Source organism: Salvia splendens, chromosome 18, assembly GCF_004379255.2.
Source record: "Salvia splendens isolate huo1 chromosome 18, SspV2, whole genome shotgun sequence".
Lineage (NCBI taxonomy): Eukaryota > Viridiplantae > Streptophyta > Magnoliopsida > Lamiales > Lamiaceae > Salvia > Salvia splendens.
Window position 1 is genome coordinate 9,620,618 of NC_056049.1, and position 22,281 is coordinate 9,642,898.

At 39.3% G+C, this 22,281-nt stretch overlaps 1 protein-coding gene and 1 pseudogene across 1 annotated transcript; both read right to left on the reverse strand.

Annotated features, from left to right (window-relative positions):
* Positions 1 to 1,395: 1,395 nt before the first annotated feature.
* On the reverse strand, positions 1,396 to 3,273 carry LOC121776207 (annotated as a pseudogene).
* Positions 3,274 to 5,267: 1,994 nt separating this feature from the next.
* Positions 5,268 to 20,933, reverse strand: LOC121777075 (peroxidase 72-like). The gene is made up of 6 exons (XM_042174210.1): positions 20,706 to 20,933; positions 17,112 to 17,307; positions 16,867 to 17,031; positions 11,377 to 11,557; position 9,080; positions 5,268 to 5,643 (listed from the first exon to the last, which is right to left on the reverse strand). The coding sequence occupies exons 1-6, from the start codon at positions 20,931 to 20,933 to the stop codon at positions 5,410 to 5,412; spliced, it is 1,005 nt and encodes a 334-aa protein (XP_042030144.1). The 3' UTR covers positions 5,268 to 5,409.
* Between the last annotated feature and the right edge of the window lie 1,348 nt (positions 20,934 to 22,281).

The window sequence follows — 22,281 nt, forward strand, 5'->3', positions numbered from 1 at the left end:
TGAGCTACAAGAAGACCTAATCAAACACATTTGGGCGAAATTCGGCAACGAGTAGTGGGTTTTTTTAATTTTATGACTTTAATTATGTAATTTTTAATTTTTAGGATTTAAATTATGCAATTTTTATTTTTTAGACTTTAATTATGAAATTTTTAATTTTTAAGCTTTTAATTATGTAGTTTTAAATTTTTTTGTAATTAGTAATAGTATTTTGGATATTTTAATGCATTTTAATATTGTGAAAATATTTTTATTTAAATTTAATAATAGAATGGTGAGACCCTGGAACATGTCCTTGCGAAAAAGCATGAATGTGGGTGTTGTGCTATTAGGGAGGGAAGAGCAAGGAGTAAAAAATTAATAAATGTGGGAGCAACACAAAAACAATAAGAAAGGGAGCAACAAACTCCACCCCAATCAAATCTAGAAAAGAAAACTACGACAAGCGATGGGAGTAATAAAACCATTATCTCTTTTGACAATAATTATACCTCTCACACTTTATCATTTTATTTCCATTTTATTTCCCCACTTATTTTCTTCTTTTTTTTTTAATTTATTCTCTCTCATACGTTAGTATTTATAGTTTAGTTCATTAAACACCACTATATAAATTATTGTGCTAAAGTGGAAATTCTCATCTAAGTTGAAACAAAGAGCACTATTTTTAAGACAAATATACTATAGGAGTATTATTATTGAATTCTCATACATTATTAGTTACATAAAATCACGATTAATTAGAATTCTTTATTAAGTTGGTGGAATCCAAATTCTTAACATTGTTTTTTATTTACTTTTAATAATCTTTCAAATGCTCTTGACAATTGATTATTCTCATACATATATTAGTAAATTGCGATGATGTGCAAGTTATCGCATAAATAAGAAGTGTTACAGGTTTGAACTATAAGAAATCCAGTTAAAAAATGTTAGACTGCATACTCTCCAGTCTTCATAAACACCTAACAAATAAATATATTGTACATTTTTGTGTAGAGAGAAAATATGATTTACAAACCAAGTTCTTTTCATTTTTATATATATGCTCATAACATATTCTTACGTAGGAATATTATGAAAGACTTTATATCCGTATACTTTTGTTATAATCTTAATTGAAGAACTTCAAATATACGCACGCAGTTCGAATAAATATGAAGATAACTTTGTTTTTTAATAATTTAGGAGTACATTTTTACAAATAGAAAATAATATATTACACTATTTTTCTTAAATTAAATATTATAAATTGGTATACACTAACAATAAAATATAACTTGACTTTTGATATTTGTTTATATGAAGTAGAATATTACACTAATGCTAATAAATTGAATACTCCATAAAGCAAGGACATTATTGACAAATCAAATTTGCAAAACAAGGCTCTATTATAATTTGTAAACAAGGCAGCAAACTATACAAAAAAGTGTAACACCAGACACAATCAAAGACTACAATGGAAATTTTGCAAGACAGAAGATGAATTCAAATCCACACTCATTTGAGAAACTAATAAGCACTGAACCTTAACCTTAATTTATCGAGCCAATAGATCGGGGGTTCGAGTCATCTCGGGAGTTGATGGAGAACCATTATCGATCCTCTTTGAAAAAAAAATATTAACCTTAAACTACTTCTAGATGCTATCCTTATTGTGAGTAAGGTAAGTTCCACTACCAATATCCACCATTAGCACAAAAAATCTTCAAAGCACCTCAAGAAAAATTCCTCAAAGATCAACTAAGACTTAAGCAAACATGAATGAGGGTGGATTGCAAATATCAACATGAGTTATGAACACTAATATCTTCAAACGGCACGAGAACTTAGCACCTCCCCTCCTCTATAATATCTTGAACATGTAGTATTATTCTGGATTCACATGATTCCACAATGAGGTCGGTCCTTTATAAGCATCAACGCATGGCACACGGCCTCTATTTCAACCAGTTTCCACTTCTGTAACTACGGATATCCTCTAGTTTACAGCATAAAACTACACAAATGTCAAACAAAAATTAGAGAAACATCCAAAATCACCTTCAAAACATTGCAAATTTGTGTTTTCCCCTCAAATTTTTACCTATCTCAAGTTCATCAAATGTATATTCCCACAGAAATCTATCCTTGCTTCCAAGCATACAAATCAATCAAATCAACTATAACCCAAAAATGTATAAAATAAAATAAAATTCAGCCACATTTTCAAGTAGAACAACAGAAAACAATGACTATGATCAACCCCCTTACCTCACTCTATTCCAATTTCCAACCAGTTTATACCATTATTTTGTAACTAGTAAAATGATTGTGGACATAAACTAGTTTATAGCACACACTAAACAAATGCCAAACACGAATTGGGAAACATCACATTGAAAATACTGCAAGTTTGTGTTTTCCCCTCAAAATTCTACCTATTTCAAGTTCAATGTATGGATACTCATATTCCCACAGAAATCTATCCTTGCTTCCATTATATTTCAAGTTCAAATGTATGGAATCAATTGAATCTAAATTTTTTTTAAAAAAAATCAACTACATTTTGAAGTAGAACATGAGAAAATAAGTAACTATGATCGACCAATTTACCTCACTCCATGATCACTTTAGCTCCGATCTCCTTCATCTTCCCGATAATCTTCTCGGCCTCATCCTTCGTCACGCCTTTCTTCAGCAAAGTCGGGGCCTTCTCCACCAAATCCTTCGCCTCCTTCAAGCCTAGATCCGTGCACGCCCTCACTTCCTTAATAATCTTAATCTTCGCACCCGCATCGAAGCCGCCCTCGAGCTTCAAATCGAAGGACGTCTTTTCCTTCTTCTCCTCCTCCTTCGCCGCCTTTCCTCTTCGCCCCCGGAATTCCGGGTCCGAATCCCATCCCTGGCATCATAACTGCCATCATCGGCATTTCATCAATCTCCAATTTCTGCCTCAGAACCTCGGCCAGGTCAGATATTTCGAGTAATGTGAGAACAGAAAGCTCGTCAACGATCTCATCTACTCGATGTGATTGGGCGGGCTTCGACACCTGAGGTGTATCCGAGAATTTTCGAATCAGATAATGGCTTTTCAGAGGGGTTTCGATTCGGGGAGTGAGTGTGATGGATTTGGGGATGCCGGTGAGGGGTTGAGTAATGAATCGGGTAAAATAGTGTCGCATTGCGGAAGAAATGCTAGATTTTATTGGGAAAATAGCAGTGATCTACGAAGGTTGAGATGAAGTTGAAGGAATCGGAAATTAGGGGTTTGGCTGAAGAAATGAGAAATCGAAATGTTAAGCAGGGTTTAAGGATCCGGGTGGGTTGGCTTGAATATGGATCCTAATTTCAACCCGGATTCACCCCTAAAATGCTTACGTGAAATGCCCAAATTATAAAATACTCTCCCCGCCCCTTAAAAATAGACCACGTATCATTTAAGGATGTTCCTAAAATAAATCAATACTATTAAAGGAAACTTTTTTTCTGTAATGAGGTGGGTCCATTTTTCACGCATTAAAACTCATGCCGTCATTTTTTAGGAATAGAGGAAGTATATAAAAGGAAAACCCACATTCCTCTAACCTTTTCCATTAACTTTCTACTATATTTTTTAAAACTCGTGCCTGACAAAATTGGCCAGGTATTGGTGGACGGAGAGAGTACAATGCAATATACATAAGTGGACGATATAGACGGATTTCCGCATATTGCATATATAGACAGATTGCATATATTACTCACTCCATCCGCCAGTTATAGTCTCACTTTGACTCGGCAATGTTTTAAAAAGTGACTTTATGAAGAAAAATGAGAAAATAAGTCAGTGGAATGTGGACCCTACTTTTATATACTTCTTTCGTCCCATTAAAAATGAAACATTTTCCTTTTGGGTGGATCATTAAAAATAAAACTTTTTTTAAGTTGTCCCATTAAAAATAAAATGTTTCTTAAAATAGAATCAACATCATTCATTTCTCTTATTTTACTCTCTCTATTCATTAACTCTCAAAATAATACTACATAAAATCCCGTATAAATGTTTCATACTCCCTCCGTCCCCAAAGAATATGCACTTTGGGGACGACACGAGTTTTAATATAAAATAGGTAAAGTAAGAGAGATGTAGAGAGAAAAAGTAATTAAAGTATTGTTAGTGGAGAATGAGTCTCACCTTATTAGAGAGAAAAAACTTTCCAAAATTAGAAATTGCATATTCTTGTGAGACGGACTAAAAAAGAAAAAGTACGTATCCTTATGAGACGGAGGGAGTATTAATTAGGACGGAGGGAGCATTTGTTTTATAATAGAATGTATTTGTTATGAGTTAGTTGAATGGTGACTCAACCTACCTAAAAAGAAAAAATGCAAATGAAACTTTAAATCCCTCCCAAAATTATAAAATAAGATTTAGATTGTAGATATAGAAAAAGTAGATTGTGGCTTATTTTGTAGTCATTATTGTTAATGCCCTAAGCTAGAAGCTAAAATCATTCACAAGGGCTAAACTAGAATAGCATGAAGCAATACTAAATCATCACGTAGTTTAGCTACTTTTTAGAGGAAAGAAAAATTGCCAACTACTACTCCACTTCATTTGTTAATAAGCTTAATTACTTTATTTGTGAGATTTCTCTCTGAATAGACTTTAATTATCAAATGTCTTTTTCTTTTGGCTATTGTATTTGTATATGATAATCATTAGGTACGAATTGCAGATCTTAAAATTAAATTCACGTATTGCTATTCAAACACTGTTTTGATGTTTCAGTAGTACTTTACCTAATCTCTTTAGCACTTTTTAGAGGAAAGAAAAATAGCCAACTCTACTTAATAAGCTTAAGTACTCCATTTGTGAGATTTCGCTCTAAATAGACTTAAATCATCAAATGTCTTTTTCTTTAGCTAGTAGTAGCAGTATTATTTTTGTATGTGGGATGTGACAAATATTTTGTTGAGTCGGATCACTAGAAAAATTTACTGAGGATATTTATTGCCAAATGAAAAAAAAATAATTGAAAAAATAAATTAAATCTTAAATAATACTCCATAAAATAAAAATTTAATACTACTACTTATTTTAAAATAAATCAAAATCTAATATATAAACTATTTATGAATTTAATCTTGCGAAACGAAACCATAAGTAATTAAGCTAAGAAATGTAAAATAATCAAATATATACCCATGAAATAATCAAGTATTTATGAAATCAGCCGATGCATAAAAATAAAATTGACTGTAAAATGTAGATTAACAACCATACATGAAGAAGATGAAAGTTAAAAAAAAAGTACACATTTATAAAATTTACTGAAAAATATAGAACATACTTAGCGAAGGCTATCAACTTATGAAAAGCGCAACAGCAATAATGAAAGCAAAGTCGAAAAACACAACAACAACAACTTTGTTCAATCTTCATTATGAAGAAGACATCTTCCTGCAGTTGGTCCTGATCTCTCCTCTGCGGCCCGTCAACGGCGAAACGTTCCCCATTTTCACCATCGACTTTGCAAACTGGTCGAAGAAGAGTTCCTCGCTCTCTGCATATCTCTTCACCAGCTCCAGCGATTCCTGACTCTTGGTCACCAGCACCTGATCCGAGCTCAACAGCCCCTTGAAGCTCAGCAAGTTCTTGAAGTAGCTGTTGTCGAACTGTTGGATAAAATTGGGAAAATTCCCGAGCCGTTTACAGGCAGTACTCTAACTATTACAACCGAAGAGCAATACAGATACAAGTGAAACGGAAATTACAACAAAAATAGAAAATTACAGTACTAATGATAAGTCGAGTCGAGGAAAGCCCTCTTTCCGCAAGACAATTTACGCCCCGGCTAGTGCTCATGGATTGGCGTAGTGTCCCCAAAGATAAAACGACTTCGTCCAAGTGAGTAGAAGCACCTCAAACTCACTAGGCACCGGCGAACTTTCGGAGTTTCGAGAATTGAGGAGACTATGCTCCTAAATGGCTAAATGAGAGAACTAGTTTAGAGAATTGTGATCTTGATCTTGTTATGATCTCTCCTTCAACCCCCACACATATATATAGGCTTAGGAAAGATAAGTGGTGATCATTTTTGATTTTACTACTTAAGAGATAGTTATCAAATTGATAACTAAGTTGGTTATCAAATTGACAACTAAGTACTTAAGAAGCTTCTAACTTAATCAACTTGATAACTAAGTAGTTATCAAATTGATAATTCCAACAATCCCCCACATTGGTTAGAGCTTCACAAGCTCAAACCAACATCTTAGTCACACCTCTATCGGAGGAATGAATATGAATGTATGCAGACGCTAGCCTCAATTCTCAAGAAATAATATTGCATTTGAAATGGTAGCTTGGGGCTTTGAACCTTCCATAGTCAATACGATCGGGCATACTGGCGGCCTGGTGGACGTGATGCCTTGAACCATTCCTCCTTGGTGTATACCGAGACAATAGTATTGACACAATATTGTTTACAAACTCGTCAGTTCTCACGTTTGTGTCCTTTTCTGGCCATGGAACACCACTTTGGATTCATAAGTGATTTTACACATTTTGAAGCGGCCCTCACTTCTCACTTACATAGGTGATTCTTTCTCGAGTATCCTGCTATACTCTACCTCCTAGAGGTTTCCAATAATCATTAAAAGTCAAAGACTTAACCTCTTACCACGTGCAGGTTACAACACTCAATGCTTTCTAAGGAATGGGCGAAGACTAAGTTCTTCTGAGTGTTACGACTAGATTCGTATAGCTTCGTTTTCCCATTGAACCAAGCCCATGGGATCTCCAATCGTATGGTTGGGTTACCACTATAATCATCTTTTAGATGTGGTTTTCAACCCCATTCCTTCTAGCAGCTTAAGTATTTGATCACGACATAACCCTTTGGTTAATGGATCCGCTAAGTTATCTTTTGACTTTACATAATCAACTGAGATAACACCACTCGTGATCAATTGCCTCACGGTATTGTGCCTTCGACGTATATGTCGAGACTTTCCGTTATACAAACTATTATGTGCTCTCCCTATAGCCGCTTGGCTATCACAGTGTATCACTACTGTGGGCACTAGCTTCTTCCAACATGGGATGCCTTCTAGGAAGTTTCTAAGCCACTCGGCTTCTTCCCCTGCTTTATCTAGAGCGATAAATTCAGATTCCATGGTGGATCGAGCTATACAGGTTTGTTTCGTTGACTTCCACGAAACAGCTCCACCCCCCACAGTGAACACATACCCACTTGTCGAAAATGAGTCTTTTGAATCAGAAATCCAATTTGCATCACAGTACCCTTCAAGTACTTGGGGATATCTGGTGTAACGCAGCCCAAAGTTGAGAGTATACTTCAAGTATCTCAAAACTCTACGAAGAGCTTTCCAATGTTCGTTACTTGGATTGCTCGTAAATCGGCTCAACTTGTTCACTGGACATGCAAGATCAGGTCGGGTGCAGTTTGTGATAAACATCAAACTCCCTATGATCCTTGCATATTCTTCTTGAGCAATAGGCTCACCCGTGTGCACGCTCAAATGCACATTAGGGTCCAATGGAGTCTTAGCTGGCTCACAATCAAATGAGCGGAACTTCTTGAGCACTTTCTCAGCGTAGTGAGATTGTGTCAAAGTAATTGCCTCGTGATCTCTTACAATCTTGATTCCAAGAATCACATCAGCTAGACCCATATATTTCATGTCGAAATTTCTTTTCAACATATTTTTCGTCTCGTTGATAATGCGATTATTACTGCCCATAATCAACATATCGTCTACATAAAGACACACAATAATAAACCCATTATCTGTGTTTTTAATATAAACACACTTATCACACTCGTTGATAGTAAATCCATTTGACAACATCACTTTGTCAAACTTCAAGTGCAATTGCAATGGCGCTTGCTTTAATCCATATAAAGACCTCACTAGTTTGCATACCTTCCTTTCTTGGCCAGGTACAACAAACCCTTCAGGTTGCTCCATATATATCTCTTCTTCCAATTCACCGTTCAGAAATGCAGTTTTCACATCCATTTGATGAATCTCAAGATTGTGCAATGAAGCAATCGCAAGAAGCATCCGAATAGAAGTGATTCTCGTAACCGGTGAATAGGTATCAAAGAAGTCATATCCTTCTTTCTGCTTAAAGCCTTTCACGACTAAATGAGCTTTGTACTTATCAATAGTACCATCAGCTTTATATTTCCTTCTCAGGATCCACTTGCACCCTAAAGGCTTACAACCTTCTGGCAAGTCCACTAACACCCATGTGTTATTTCTCATAATTGATTCAATTTCACTATTGATCGCTTCTAGCCAGAATGGTGCATCTGGGCCAGACAGAGCTTCTGCTAGTGACTTTGGCTCATCGTCCAACATAAAAGTAATAAAGTCGGGGCCAAAGGTCTTTGCAACTCTAGCTCTTTTGCTACGTCTTGGTTCTTCATTCTCAGTACTTGGATTCGTCCTTTCCAGAGAATGAGAACTAGTAGCTTCTTCCACCATTCTTTCACTAGAACGGTCCTCTTGCTTCTTACAAGGATAAACATTCTCAAAGAATATAGCATTCCTTGATTCCATGGTCGTTCCTTCAGCTATGTCAGGCACAACCGACTTATGGACCAAGAAACGATAGGCGTAGCTATTGAGTGCGTAACCAATAAAGATACAATCGACAGTTTTGGGGCCAATTGCAACTTGTTTTGGAAGAGGCACTTCAACCTTCGCTAAACATCCCCAGACTTTGAGGTATGAATACGATGGTTTCTTTCCTTTCCACAACTCGTAAGGAGTCACATCTCTACCTTTAAGTGGAATTTTATTCAAGATATAATTTGCTGTTAACACAGCATCCCCCCACATGTTCTGGGGTAACCCTGAATTAATCAAGAGAGCATTCATCATCTCTTTCAATGTTCGATTTTTGCGTTCAGCAACGCCATTCGACTGGGGAGAATAAGGAGCCGTAGTTTGGTGAATTATACCACTCGCATGACATAATTCTGCAAACTAGGCTACATATTCGCCACCTCTATCACTTCGAACACACTTAATTTGACAACTAAGTTGATTTTCGGCTTCATTTTTGAAGTCTTTAAACGCTTCAATTGCCTTATCTTTACCTCTTAACAGATAAAGGTAACAATACCTTGTGCAATCATCAATAAATGTGATAAAATATTTTTTACCACCTCTAGTTTGCACAACTTTCAAATCGCATACATCAGTATGGATCAACTCTAGAGGTTTCGTGCTCCGCTCTACCGAGTGAAACGACAGCTTAGTCATTTTAGCTTCAACACACACCTCACATCTTTCAAGTGAGTTGAATTTGTTGACTTTTAGTAAATCGAGATTCACTAATCTTTTTATAGCATTTAAATTTACATGTCCCAATCTACAATGCCATAAATCGGAGCACTCAAGCAAGTAAGAAGATGCATCATTTTCATTACTTGATAATTTCGGAGTGCGGCGCACAACCGTTACATTTAGTTTGAACAAACCATTGGAAAGATAACCTTTTCCAAGGAAAGTACCAAACTTGTCAGACATAAAAACTAACTTGAAACCATGACTAACAAGTAGGCTACCCGAAACCAGGTTCTTCCGGATGTCTGGGACATGCAGCACATCCTTCAGTTTCAGCTCATGACCAGACGTCATCTTGAGCTTCACTTCTCCCAAGCCGATAGCTTCAGATGAGTTTTGGTTGCCCATGTGAAGCTTCTTCCCTTCGACTTGTTTGTATGTTGAAAACTGATTTCGATCTGAGCAGACATGTACAGTCGCTCCAGTGTCGATAAACCAAGACTTTGGGTTATCTACATGGTTCACTTCAGAGACCACGGCCGCCAAGTCATCCTCATCGAAGTTCTTCTCGACCAGGTTCAGATCTTTCTTGGCTTTCTTTTTCTTGGGTTTTCGGCAGTCCTTCGCCATATGACCCGATTTGTCACAGTTATAGCAGTTGCCTTCAAACTTTCGGGCAACTGCCTTCCCTTTCCCTTTATCTTTCTCATTCGGGCGGGGACGTTTTGAGGATCTTCCTCGCTCTATCAGATTTGCCTTTGAGTCTTCCGAGCTTCCCGGCTTCTGATGATAGCGCCTGTTGTCCTCTTCGACACGAAGACGAACAATCAGGTCTTCAGGCTTCATCTCCTTCCGTTTGTGCTTCAGATAATTTTTAAAATCTGTCCAGCACGGAGGAAGTTTCTCAATCATTGCCGCAACAATGAACTGATCTGGTAAGACCATTCCTTCAGCGTGGACATCATGGATTATGATTTGCAGCTCTTCGGCTTGCGCCACCACTGAACGAGAGTCCACCATCTTGTAGTCCAAAAATTTTGCAACTACATACTTTTTTGTACCGGCGTCCTCGACGCGGTACTTCTTGTCAAGAGCCTCCCACAATTCTTTTGAGGTCTTAGTCCCTGCGAAGATAGAATAAAGACTATCCTCTAAGCAGTTCAGGACGTAATTCTTGCACAAGAAATCGCCTTGATGCCAAGCATCATAGGCATTCCGGACATGGAAGTCCGTCTCTTCCTCAGATACGACTGGCGCATCTTCCGTGAGGAAGTTGGCAACACCTAACGTAGTTAGGTAGAACAACATCTTTTGTTGCCAACGTTTAAATTCAGAGCCCTTAAATTTCTCTGGCTTATCGGCCTGAGGCATCACCCTCGAGGTTGAAACAGGTGTCAACACCGATGTTTTGGCAGCAGAAAAAGTAGATCCATTTTGTTGGTGTTCGTTTCCTCCAGCTCCATGGTTTCCGTCCATCGTAACTTCGGCCGACATCACCGAGAGTACGACTAAATTGTCTTGCGACTGTTGGATAAAATTGGGAAAATTCCCGAGCCGTTTACAGGCAGTACTCTAACTATTACAACCGAAGAGCAATACAAATACAAGTGAAACGGAAATTACAACAAAAATAGAAAATTACAGTACTAATGATAAGTCGAGTCGAGGAAAGCCCTCTTTCCGCAAGACAATTTACGCCCCGGCTAGTGCTCACGGATTGGCGTAGTGTCCCCAAAGATAAAACGACTTCGTCCAAGTGAGTAGAAGCACCTCAAACTCACTAGGCACCGGCGAACTTTCGGAGTTTCGAGAATTGAGGAGACTATGCTCCTAAATGGCTAAATGAGAGAACTAGTTTAGAGAATTGTGATCTTGATCTTGTTATGATCTCTCCTTCAACCCCCACACATATATATAGGCTTAGGAAAGATAAGTGGTGATCATTTTTGATTTTACTACTTAAGAGATAGTTATCAAATTGATAACTAAGTTGGTTATCAAATTGACAACTAAGTACTTAAGAAGCTTCTAACTTAATCAACTTGATAACTAAGTAGTTATCAAATTGATAATTCCAACACGAACCTCGTCGGGGATACAAAGTCGAGGAAGAATAGGTTCTGGTCTCCCCCTGACTGCGGGCACCTCGTCCGCAGCTGGGCCGAGTAGGACCGGTCCAAGCTCGAATCCGGCCTCCCCTTCCCCGTCTGGTTGTACAGCCTCTGCCTGAAGCTTGTGCACCTTGCATTCCCTATGGTGTGGCTTCCTGCAGATACCATCGTGTTAGAACTGCCTCATGACTAATTTAATGTGTACGACTATTTTTAAATTGCCAAATTGTATTAAATGTCATAGACTAATTAAAACCGTAGATGTCATATTGTGATTTTTATATTGTTGAGGAACTGAATTGAAAATAAGCGATCTTATTTTCTGTTAGAAATAATGGGAAGAAATTCTCAAGCCGTGTACAGGCGGTACTCTAACTATTACAATCGAAAGGAAACTTGCAACAAAAGAGGAATGGAAATTACAACGGAAATAAAGCAAACCAAATTTATAAGTCGAGTCGAGGAAAACCCTCTTTCCGCAAGACAAATTACGCCCCGGCTAGTGCTCACGGAATTGCGTATTGCCCCCAAAGATAAAACGACTTCCTCCTAGCGTGTAGAAGCACCTCAAACCCGCTAGGCACCGGCGAACTTGATGGAGTTCCGAGAATCGAGCTATGCAATGCTCCTATATGTGAACTAGGATGTAGAGAGCTAGAGATAGAGAATGCTTGTTGTTGTTGGTGTCTTCTACTCTCCTAAGCTCCACCTATTTATAGGATAGGGGAGGCCACCTCAAAGGTCTTGCAATAAGGGACACCATAAACCAAAAGTAAGTGAAAGGCCAAAAGCCTAGACTTTTGGAAATTCCACATGTTTCACATGTTTTCCTACAATCCCCCACATTGGTTAGAGCTCTGCCAACTCAAACCAACACAAGACATGAATGCATGTATGCAGACCCTTTGCTCAATTCTCGAGAAACAATATTTCATTTGGAATAGTAGCTTGGGGCTTTGAACTTTCCATAGTCAACACTATCGGGCATACCGGCGGCCTGGTGGACGTGATGCCTTGAACCATTCCTCCTTAGTGTATACCGAGACAATAATATTGACACAATATTATTTACAAACTCATCAGTTCTCACGTTTGTGTCCTTTACTGGCCATGGAACACCACTTTGGATTCATAAGTGATTCACATGTTGAAGCAGCCCACACTTCTTCACTTACATAGGTGATTCTTTTCCAGGTATCCTGCAATACCCACCTCCTCGAGGTTTCTCAGAATCATTAAAAGTCAAAACTTAGCTTCTTACCACATGCAGGTAACAACACTCAATGCTTTCTAAAGAATGGGCGAAGATTAAAAATCTTCCGAGTGTTACAACTAGATTCATATAGCTTCGTTTTCCCATTGAACCAAGCCCATGGGATCTCCAATCGTATGGTTGGGTTACCACTATAATCATCTTTTAAGATGTGGTTTTCAGTCCCATTCCTTTTAGCAATTTATGCATTTGATCACGATTTAAACCTTTTGTTAACGGATCCGCTAAGTTATCCACTGACCTTACATAGTCAACTGTGATAACACCACTTGTGATCAATTGCCTGACGGTATTATGTCGCCGACGAATATGTCGAGACTTACCATTGTATAAGCCACTATGTGCTCTCCCTATAACTGCTTGGCTATCACAGTATATCACTACTGTCGGCACTGGCTTCTTCCAACATGGAATACATTCTAGGAAATTTCTGAGCCACTCGGCTTCTTCCCCTGCTTTATCCAATGCGATAAACTCAGATTCCATGGTGGAACGAGCAATACACGTCTGTTTCGTTGATTTCCACGAAACGGCACCACCCCCCACAGTGAACACATAACCACTCGTCGAGAACGAGTCTTTTGAATCAGAGATCCAATTTGCATCACAGTACCCTTCAAGTACTTGGGGATATCTTGTGTACTGCAGCTCAAAGTTAAGAGTATACTTCAAGTATCTCAAAACCCTACGCAGAGCTTTCCAATGTTCCTTGCTTGGGTTGCTCGTAAATCGGCTCAGCTTATTCACCGTACACGCAAGATCTGGTCGGGTGCAGTTTGTGATAAACATCAAACTCCCTATGATCCTTGCATATTCTTCTTGAGCTACAGGCTCACCCGTGTGCTTACTCAAATGCACGTTGGGTTCCAATGGAGTCTTAGCTGGCTCACAATCGAACGAGTGAAATTTCTTTAGCACTTTCTCAATATAATGAGATTGTGTCAGAGCAATTCCCTCATTATTCCTTTTAATTTTGATTCCGAGAATCACATCAGCTAAACCCATATCTTTCATGTCGAAATTTCTCTTCAACATATTTTTGGTTTCATTGATAATGGCACTATTGCTGCCCATAATCAACATATCATCTACATAAAGACACACAAAAACAAAACCGTTATCTGTGTTCTTAATGTAAACACACTTATCACACTCATTGATAGTGAACCCGTTTGACAACATCACATTGTCAAACTTCAAGTGCCATTGTAACGGCGCTTGCTTCAACCCATATAATGATTTTACCAGTTTGCATACTTTACGCTCTTGCCCAGGCACAACAAACCCTTCGGGTTGTTCCATATATATTTCTTCTTCCAGATCACCATTCAGAAACGCAGTTTTCACATCCATTTGGTGAATCTCAAGATTGTGCAAAGCAGCAATCGCAAGAAGCACCCGAATGGAAGTGATTCTTGTAACAGGTGAATAGGTATCAAAAAGTCATGCCCTTCTTTCTGCTTAAAGCCTTGGACAACTAGGCGAGCTTTGTACCTATCTATAGTACCATCGGGCTTATATTTCCTTTTTAGAATCCACTTGCACCCTAAAGCCTTACAGCCTTCAGGCAAGTCTACTAACACCCAGGTGTTATTTCTCATGATGGATTCAATCTCACTGTTGATAGCTTCTTGCCACCACGCTGCGTCTGGGCCAGACAAAGCTTCCGCCACTGACTTTGGTTCGTCATCCAACATAAAAGTTATGAAGTCGGGACCAAATGTCTTAGCAACTTTAACTCTTTTACCACGTCTTGGTTCAACATCCTCAGGACTTGACCTCGTCCTTTTTGGAGGATTAGAACTAGTGGATTCATCCATCATTCTTTCACTAGAACGATCCTCTTGCCTCTTACAAGGGTAAACATTCTCAAAGAATATAGCATTCCTTGACTCAATCGTTGTTCCTTCAGCCACGCCAGGCACAGCTGACCTATGGACTAGGAAACGATAGGCACTACTATTAAGTGCATGGCCAATAAAGATGCAATCGACTGTTTTAGGGCCTATTGCAACTTGTTTCGGAGGTGGCACTTCTACCTTCGCTAAACACCCCCACACTTTGAGGTATGAATACGAAGGTTTCTTCCCTTTCCACAACTCATAAGGAGTTACATCCCTATTTTTTAGTGGAATTTTGTTCAGGATATGATTCGCTGTTAACACAGCCTCCCCCCACATGTTCTGGGGTAATCCTGAATTAATCAACAAAGCATTCATCATCTCTTTTAGTGTTCGATTTTTGCGTTCAGCAACACCATTTGATTGAGGAGAATATGGAGCTGTGGTTTGGTGAATTATACCACTTGCATGACATAATTCTGCAAACGGAGCTACATACTCACCACCTCTATCACTTCGAACACACTTAATTCGACAATTAAGTTGATTTTCGGCTTCATTTTTGAAGTCTTTAAACGCTTCAATTGCCTCATCTTTACTTCTTAATAAGTAAAGGTAACAATACCTTGTGCAATCATCTATAAATGTGATGAAGTACTTTTTACCACCTCTTGTTTGCACAAAATTCAAATCACATACGTCTGTATGGATCAATTCAAGAGGTTTTGTGCTTCGCTCTACCGAATGGAACGGCAGTTTAGCCATTTTGGCTTCAACACACACTTCACATCTTTCTTGTGAGTTAAATTTATCTACTTTTAGTAAATTAAGATTTACTAATTTTTTATAGCATTTAGATTTACATGTCCCAATCTATTGTGCCATAAGTCAGAGCTTTCAAGCAAATAAGAGGATGTGTCATTTTCCTTATTGCTTATTCCTTTTCCACGGTGAATGACCGTAACATTCAGCTCAAAAAGCCCATTCACTAGGTGACCTTCACCTATGAACTTTTCATACTTGGTCAATATAACCTTTTCACACTCAAATTCTAGTGAAAATCCATGATTTACTAGAAGTGAGCCTGACACCAAATTATTTCGGATGTCTGGGACATGCAGTACATCCCTAAGGGTAAGAACTTTTCCAGATCCTAATTTTAGGAACACATTACCCACACCAACCACCTTAGAAGAGGCTTGGTTTCCCATACGTACTTTTCTACCTCCAACAGATTTGTAGGTAGAAAAAACGCTTCTTTCGGAGCACACATGACATGTGGCACCTGTATCAACAAACCATTCATTTGGATTGTTACCATGGTTCACATCGGAGACCATTGCGATCACCTCGTGATCTTTGTTGTTTATAACAACACGTTCAAATAATTTGCACAATATTGTCTCCAACAATAAGTACACAATTATATTGAACCATATGTGCATTGGTATATTCAACAACCCATGCATCCCAATTATTACTACCAAGTCAAAATTGGTCTTGCTTGTCAACTGACAAACGATAAACACAATTTTCAAGAGAATAGATCTCAAGGAATTAACCATTTCGTAGCTCATGAACATTGGTACTGTTCGTTTCTTCATTCCAGCTTTGGTGCTCATGTTTCCTCCAACTTCAATTGGTATAATCCTGTCTTAGAAGAGTACAATAATTTGTCTTGCGATTGTTAGAAATAATGGGAAGAAATTCCCAAGCCGTGTACAGGCGATACTCTAACTATTACAATCGAAAGGAAACTTGCAACAAAAGAGGAATGGAAATTACAACGGAAATAAAGCAAACTAAATTTATAAGTCTAGTCGAGGAAAGCCCTCTTTCCGCAAGACAAATTACGCCCCGGCTAGTGCTCACGGAATGGCGTATTGCCCCCAAAGATAAAACGACTTCCTCCTAGCGTGTAGAAGCACCTCAAACCCGCTAGGCACCGGCGAACTTGATGGAGTTCCGAGAATCGAGCTATGCAATGCTCCTATATGTGAACTAGGATGTAGAGAGCTAGAGATAGAGAATGCTTGTTGTTGTTGGTGTCTTCTACTCTCCTAAGCTCCACCTATTTATAGGATAGGGGAGGCCACCTCAAAGGTCTTGCAATAAGGGACACCATAAACCAAAAGTAAGTGAAAGGCCAAAAGCCTAGACTTTTGGAAATTCCACATGTTTCACATGTTTTCCTACAATTTCTATATAAGATACTTTCCACATGGATTCTGGTACGCTTCCGCTTCCGTTTTATGTGTTTGTCTTAGTGTGTTTCCAATCCAAAACATAGGAGTAGTATTAATGTGAGAGAATAAATACTTAATAATTGCACTGAACATATAAAGTTTACCAGATAATGCTACAAGATCAACAATGTTCAATCCTTTTAGCTTGAATTTGGTGAGGATTGTTTGGAAGGTGTTGTTTGGAGCCGGGATGTTGTTGTTTGAGCCACTCAAACTTGCATCTCTCGAGTCCCTTCTCCCCAACGGAACCACCCAGCTCGGCCACCAGCCTGCACGTGTTACATTTTCATGTTACATCTCGTATTTCGTTATATATAATAGGCATGGCCGGTCTAGACCACATTTTTACTCACTAGAACGGTGGAGTCTCTAGCGACGACAGCTAAAATATCTGCACATGAAACGGTTCGAGGGCAGGCTTTCTCAAGGGCTGATTTGATCTCATCAATCACATCGAACCCACGAACTGAATTCCTGTTGGGGATCGAGTTTTTCTCACTGGTTATGCCTCCACCGCTGTCCAAAAGTATCGATGCATCACATCCCTTCTATTACACCACACACATATATATGTGACCAAATGAGAACCACATCAAAATATGAATGGTGAACTGTATCAGTTCACTGATTCATTAATATCAGATGACATCATAAAATTTATCAGTTGCTGACTTTGAGTATCACAAAAGCCGTACTGATAATCATGAATCAGTAAACTGATATGTTTTATGATGTCAGCTGATATTAATGAATCAACGAACTGATATATACAGTGGCGGAGGGAGAGGGGACAATGGGGGTAAGAGTGTACCCCCAATTTTTTTTAATAATATTATATATTTAAATATAAATTCAGAGAGAGAGAGGATGGTTTGAGTTTTTAAGAGGAAAAATCGTGGCAAGTAGCGATAATTGAGGTGTGGAATAATGGGTATGACATAAGCTGTCACTATCGGAAGCCCCACAATTTACATTAATTTTTTAAGATTCAAACATACAAACAAAAATACAGCTTCAAATATTCAATCATTTCTTATCTTTAGTCTACACTTTCCAATTCAGAAGTTTCCGTTGGAAGTTTTAGAATTATTAAAAACGTTTCTTGGAGTCAAGTAAGGTTAGCGGTGACTTTTTTCAAAAGTAGATGTGTTAATGTGTTACTCCATAAATCATAACCGAAATATTAAAATTGGTCGCAAAATTTATAAATTTAAGCTTTGTAGTCAGTATTGATGAAAATAATTTTTTTCAAACATTGATTTGATGGACCTTGAGTGCCAATTTGATATATTCATTGGGAGATATGAGAAGTGATGAAGACTTTCAGAATTTGCGAGATATTAGTTCTCTTTAGGTGAAGCTTGTTGAAAAAAAAATATATGTGGTTTATTCGCGTGTGGTTTTGCTTATCAAGATTTTGATTCTTCCGGTTGCCACTGCAAGTGTAGAGAGAGTGTTTTCTGGAATGACGTTTGTGAAGAATAAGTTGAGAAATAGAATGGGTGATCAACATTTGAACGATTGTTTTGGTCACTTTCATTGAGAAAGATGTGTTTCTACAAGTATCCGACGATGATATAGTGAATCGTTTTGAAGAAATGAAGACTCGTCCAAAAATAAATTAGATATAATGTAGTTTATTTTTGTATTTTGAAATGTATGACTGCAAAATTTGTATATTTCAAAATATATTGATTTTAGAGCATCTCCAATGGCGGACGTCCGATCGGACGTCGCGACGGGCGACCGGGACGTTTGCCATTGTGGCGTTTAGGGTCGGATACGGACGTCCCGTGAGGACGTCGGGTGTCCTCGGACGTCCCTGCGACGGGCGGGCGGACGTCCGCCACTGTGGCAAGGGTCGGACGTCCCGCTCGGATGTCCGAATTTTTTTTTTTTTAAAACTCTATATATACGGCTCGTTGAACTTCATTTCATTTGCACCACTTGTTGTTAACAAGTTTCTCTCTTCTTTTACTACAAATTTCATTTCTACTTTTAATGGAGAACGATAGGAACTCCCCGGCCACGAGCGAGTCGCAGACTCTGGCGTTTCCCATCGACCTGGAGGGAAACGTCAGCGGAAATGCGACAACGGTTCTGGCAATGGGACAGATGGGTGGAATGGGTGGTATGATGTCCCCTTATATGTACAATTGGATGGGATAAATGGGTGGTATGGGTGGTATGATGCCCAGGGCAGCCGGGATGGGGGGCATGACCGCAAATATGATGATGCCGGGGATGGGGATGGGGGGCATGACCCCAAATATGATGGGGATGGGTGGGATGATGCCGGGGATGATGCATGTGGGAGGGGGTGGCAGGGGCCCTGAACCACTAGCGGACAATGTCTATCGGCCGGTTGTGGATACGCAGTCTACTGATACCCCTTCCACTTATGTTCCGGATACTCAGTTCACCGACATAGAAACTTTCTCTTTTGAGGAGTTGGGGATATCTCCAGTCAGGCAGACACCCGATGATGTGGGCGGGGGCAGGGGGAAAGGACGTGGCAAGGGCAAGGGGAAAGCCCCAGGGTCTTCCCCACGAACGGTGGCAGATGAGGAGGATGAGGAGGAGACGGGAAAGAGGACGATCTGGAACCAGTGGGAAAACGTCGCGCTTGCAAAGGCTTGGGTTGCAATAGTCGAGGATCCCTATGTCGGTGCCAACCAGCATATTGACAGACTGTGGCATCGGATCGCTGAAGCCTACCACACACACAAACCGGCTGGGGTGAAGCGTCGCGTTCCCGAACAGTGCCAGAAACAGTGGGAGCGGTTGAGGCCTAAGCTTAGTCGATTTGCTGGCCTCTACCAAAACAACCCCCGCCAGGCAAGCAGCGGTATGTCCGAGGAGGATGTCCGGAACCGTGCCTTTGCTCAGTACCCTGACAGAGCCTTGAAACTCAAACAATTCGACCAATGGGATGCCTTTCTCGTGGTGAAGGATTCCCCAAAGTTTTGTGGGGGAGTCGAATCGGGCTGGGCGAAGCGGACGAAGATCAACGCTTCCGGTGAATACAGCAGCAGTGCTGGTTCGCACGAGCTCCCGGAAGCCGACGAAGTGTCCCCGCTACCGCAATCAGACTCTCGCCGTCGTCGTCGCCCAGTTGGGCAAAAGGCTGCGCAGCGGAGGGCTAGGGGAACCAGCAGCGGTAGCGGGTCGTTCGAGGTCGAATCGGAGGCCCCCGCTCCCCAAGAAGATATCGACCGCCTCGCCCGCGCGCAGTTAACGACAAGCTTGGTCCGGACCATGCATAGGTGGCATAACACGACCGATCCGCTGTACAAGAGGATGCTGAAGGATGTCATCGATGGATGTCGGCGCGATTTGGGGATGCCCCCCATTGGAGATGATGGCGCCAAGATTAGCGGAGGGGACGACGGGGGCGGCACGGGCGACGGTGACGGCACGGGCGACGGGGGCGGCACGGGCGACGAGGACAGCGCGGAGTGAGCCGGGGATGTTGGATTATGTATTTTTCTTTTTTTGAATGACTATGTATTTTGCTTTTTTTCTAACTATGTTTTTTTTATGTTTTATGAATATGTATTTTTGCCCGTATTTTGCTTTCCCGTATTCCGTATCAAAATTATATTTCCGTTTTTACGTAATTAAATTATTGTGATTTATTTTATTGCAGGATGTCCTAGTGGGAAGGGCGATGGGAAGGGCGGATTGTGCAGGGGATGTCCTAGTGACGTGGCAGTGGGATGGGAAGTCTTAGTGACGTGGCAGGAGGTGTTTTTGGGATGTCCTAGTGGATGTCCTAGTGGGATGTCCGCCCACTGGAGATGCTCTTAGTATTAGTTTTTATTTTTGGTATGTTATATAATGATTTATCATATGACTCGCACCCCCGAATATAAATTCCTGGATCCGCCACTGGATATATAGGACTAGAATTATATTTGTGGGCATGTATAGTTGTGAGTACCTTAACGAAGCAGTCGTGGAAATGGAGCCGGAGGAGTGAGGCAGCCATGCGAGGCTCTTTAGCGACGGCTTTGGCCACGATGGATTTGACTATATTTAGAGCTTGCGGGCATGTTCGGTCGTAGAATTGTGGGTAGAGATATCCTCCATTTGTGCTGTGGCAGAAGCAGAGAGGAGCAATTGCTACTAAAGTGGTTATAATCAACAAGAAGTTGATGGAGTTTGCCATGTTTGTGTTGCTTTAGGAAAGGCTTGTTTGATGATATGGGAGATGGAAATGTTGAGTATTTATAGAGTTCACTTTTGTGTGTGAGAGAGAAGATAGCAATTGGAGTTGGTAGGATTTTGAGTTGAATTGGTTACCATGGGGGTGGGATCCTCTGCTGTGCTTTTCAGCACAGCAGCCCCTGCTGCCCCTCACAACAAATTAAAATAATATATATATTTTTAATTTATTTTATTTTTATTTAATTAATTATTTTATTTGTTGGGAGGGGCAGCAGGGGCTGCTGTGCTGAAAAGCACAGCAGAGGATCCCCACCCGTTACCATGATAGACATTCATCATCTTATTTAATTTTAATTTCTTATTTTTAAAGTTTGAGCAACGAAATATATAAAATACGATGTTTTTGGATTTGAGTTAAGTAAAAGACCAAGTCAATGGTGATGAATATGATAGAAGAAGTACTCTCACTATTCTACGTTAATAGAGTCATTTTACTATTTTGAGAAGTTCCAAGTTAATTGAGTTATTTTTATTTTTGGCGAAAAGTAACCATCTTTCTTACCTTATTCTCTCTTCATCTCTCTTACTTTATTCACTAACACACTATTTTAAAACTCCGTGCGGAAAAGAAATACTCCCTCTGTCCCATTAAATATGAAATATTTGGTTTTTTGCATGAGATTTTATGTAGTGTTGTTTTGTGAGTTAATAAAGAGAGAGTAAAGTAAGAGAGGAGAATAAGTAGAGAGAGTGTTGTTCCCATGTTTAGAAACGTTTCATTTTTAATAGGACAATCTAAAAATGAAAACGTTTCATTTCTAATGGGACAGATGAAGTACCTCTATTAACAAGAAAAGAGGAAGTACATCACCTGCTCTGTTGACAAAGGGGCTTCACTCAAATAATCATGGAGTAGTAGTTTATACAATATATGCATCTAGCTAATATACAAGCTGCATATGACATAAAAAAAAAAAACAATTTCTATTTGTTTACTTATTCTTTTTCTTCTTCAATCAAAGAAAAAGGAAAAGAATATCTGAGAAACTTTTTATGTAAACATAATAGTAGGGCAACTGCTCCTCTGATTTTGTCAAAGTATATAGATTCTTATTATTATACCGTAACGTGACAATCGCGACCTTTTCAGCAAATTTAAGTACAAAGTATACAAAAATATGTAATGCTTCGTTATAGTAGTTTTTTTTTTGGTCAGGTAAAGAGATGCTTGCAACTTATTCATATTCTATTTATTTCATTGATTGGTGCAGTTTATGTTTATGTATATGTAGTTAACATTTTATTGAGGCTTGAAATATGATTTATTTTATAATTCAGAAATTGACCAA

Bases quoted from the DNA above. Each gene is read 5' to 3' on its own strand.
- LOC121777075 (XM_042174210.1), bottom strand. From the start codon at position 20,933: ATGGCAAACTCCATCAACTTCTTGTTGATTATAACCACTTTAGTAGCA. The intron at 17,308-20,705 runs GTACTCACAACT...GTGTAATAGAAG, and splicing joins TCCACGACTGCTTCGTTAAG to GGATGTGATGCATCGATACT. The intron at 17,032-17,111 runs GTAAAAATGTGG...TAACACGTGCAG, and splicing joins AGACTCCACCGTTCTAGTGA to GCTGGTGGCCGAGCTGGGTG.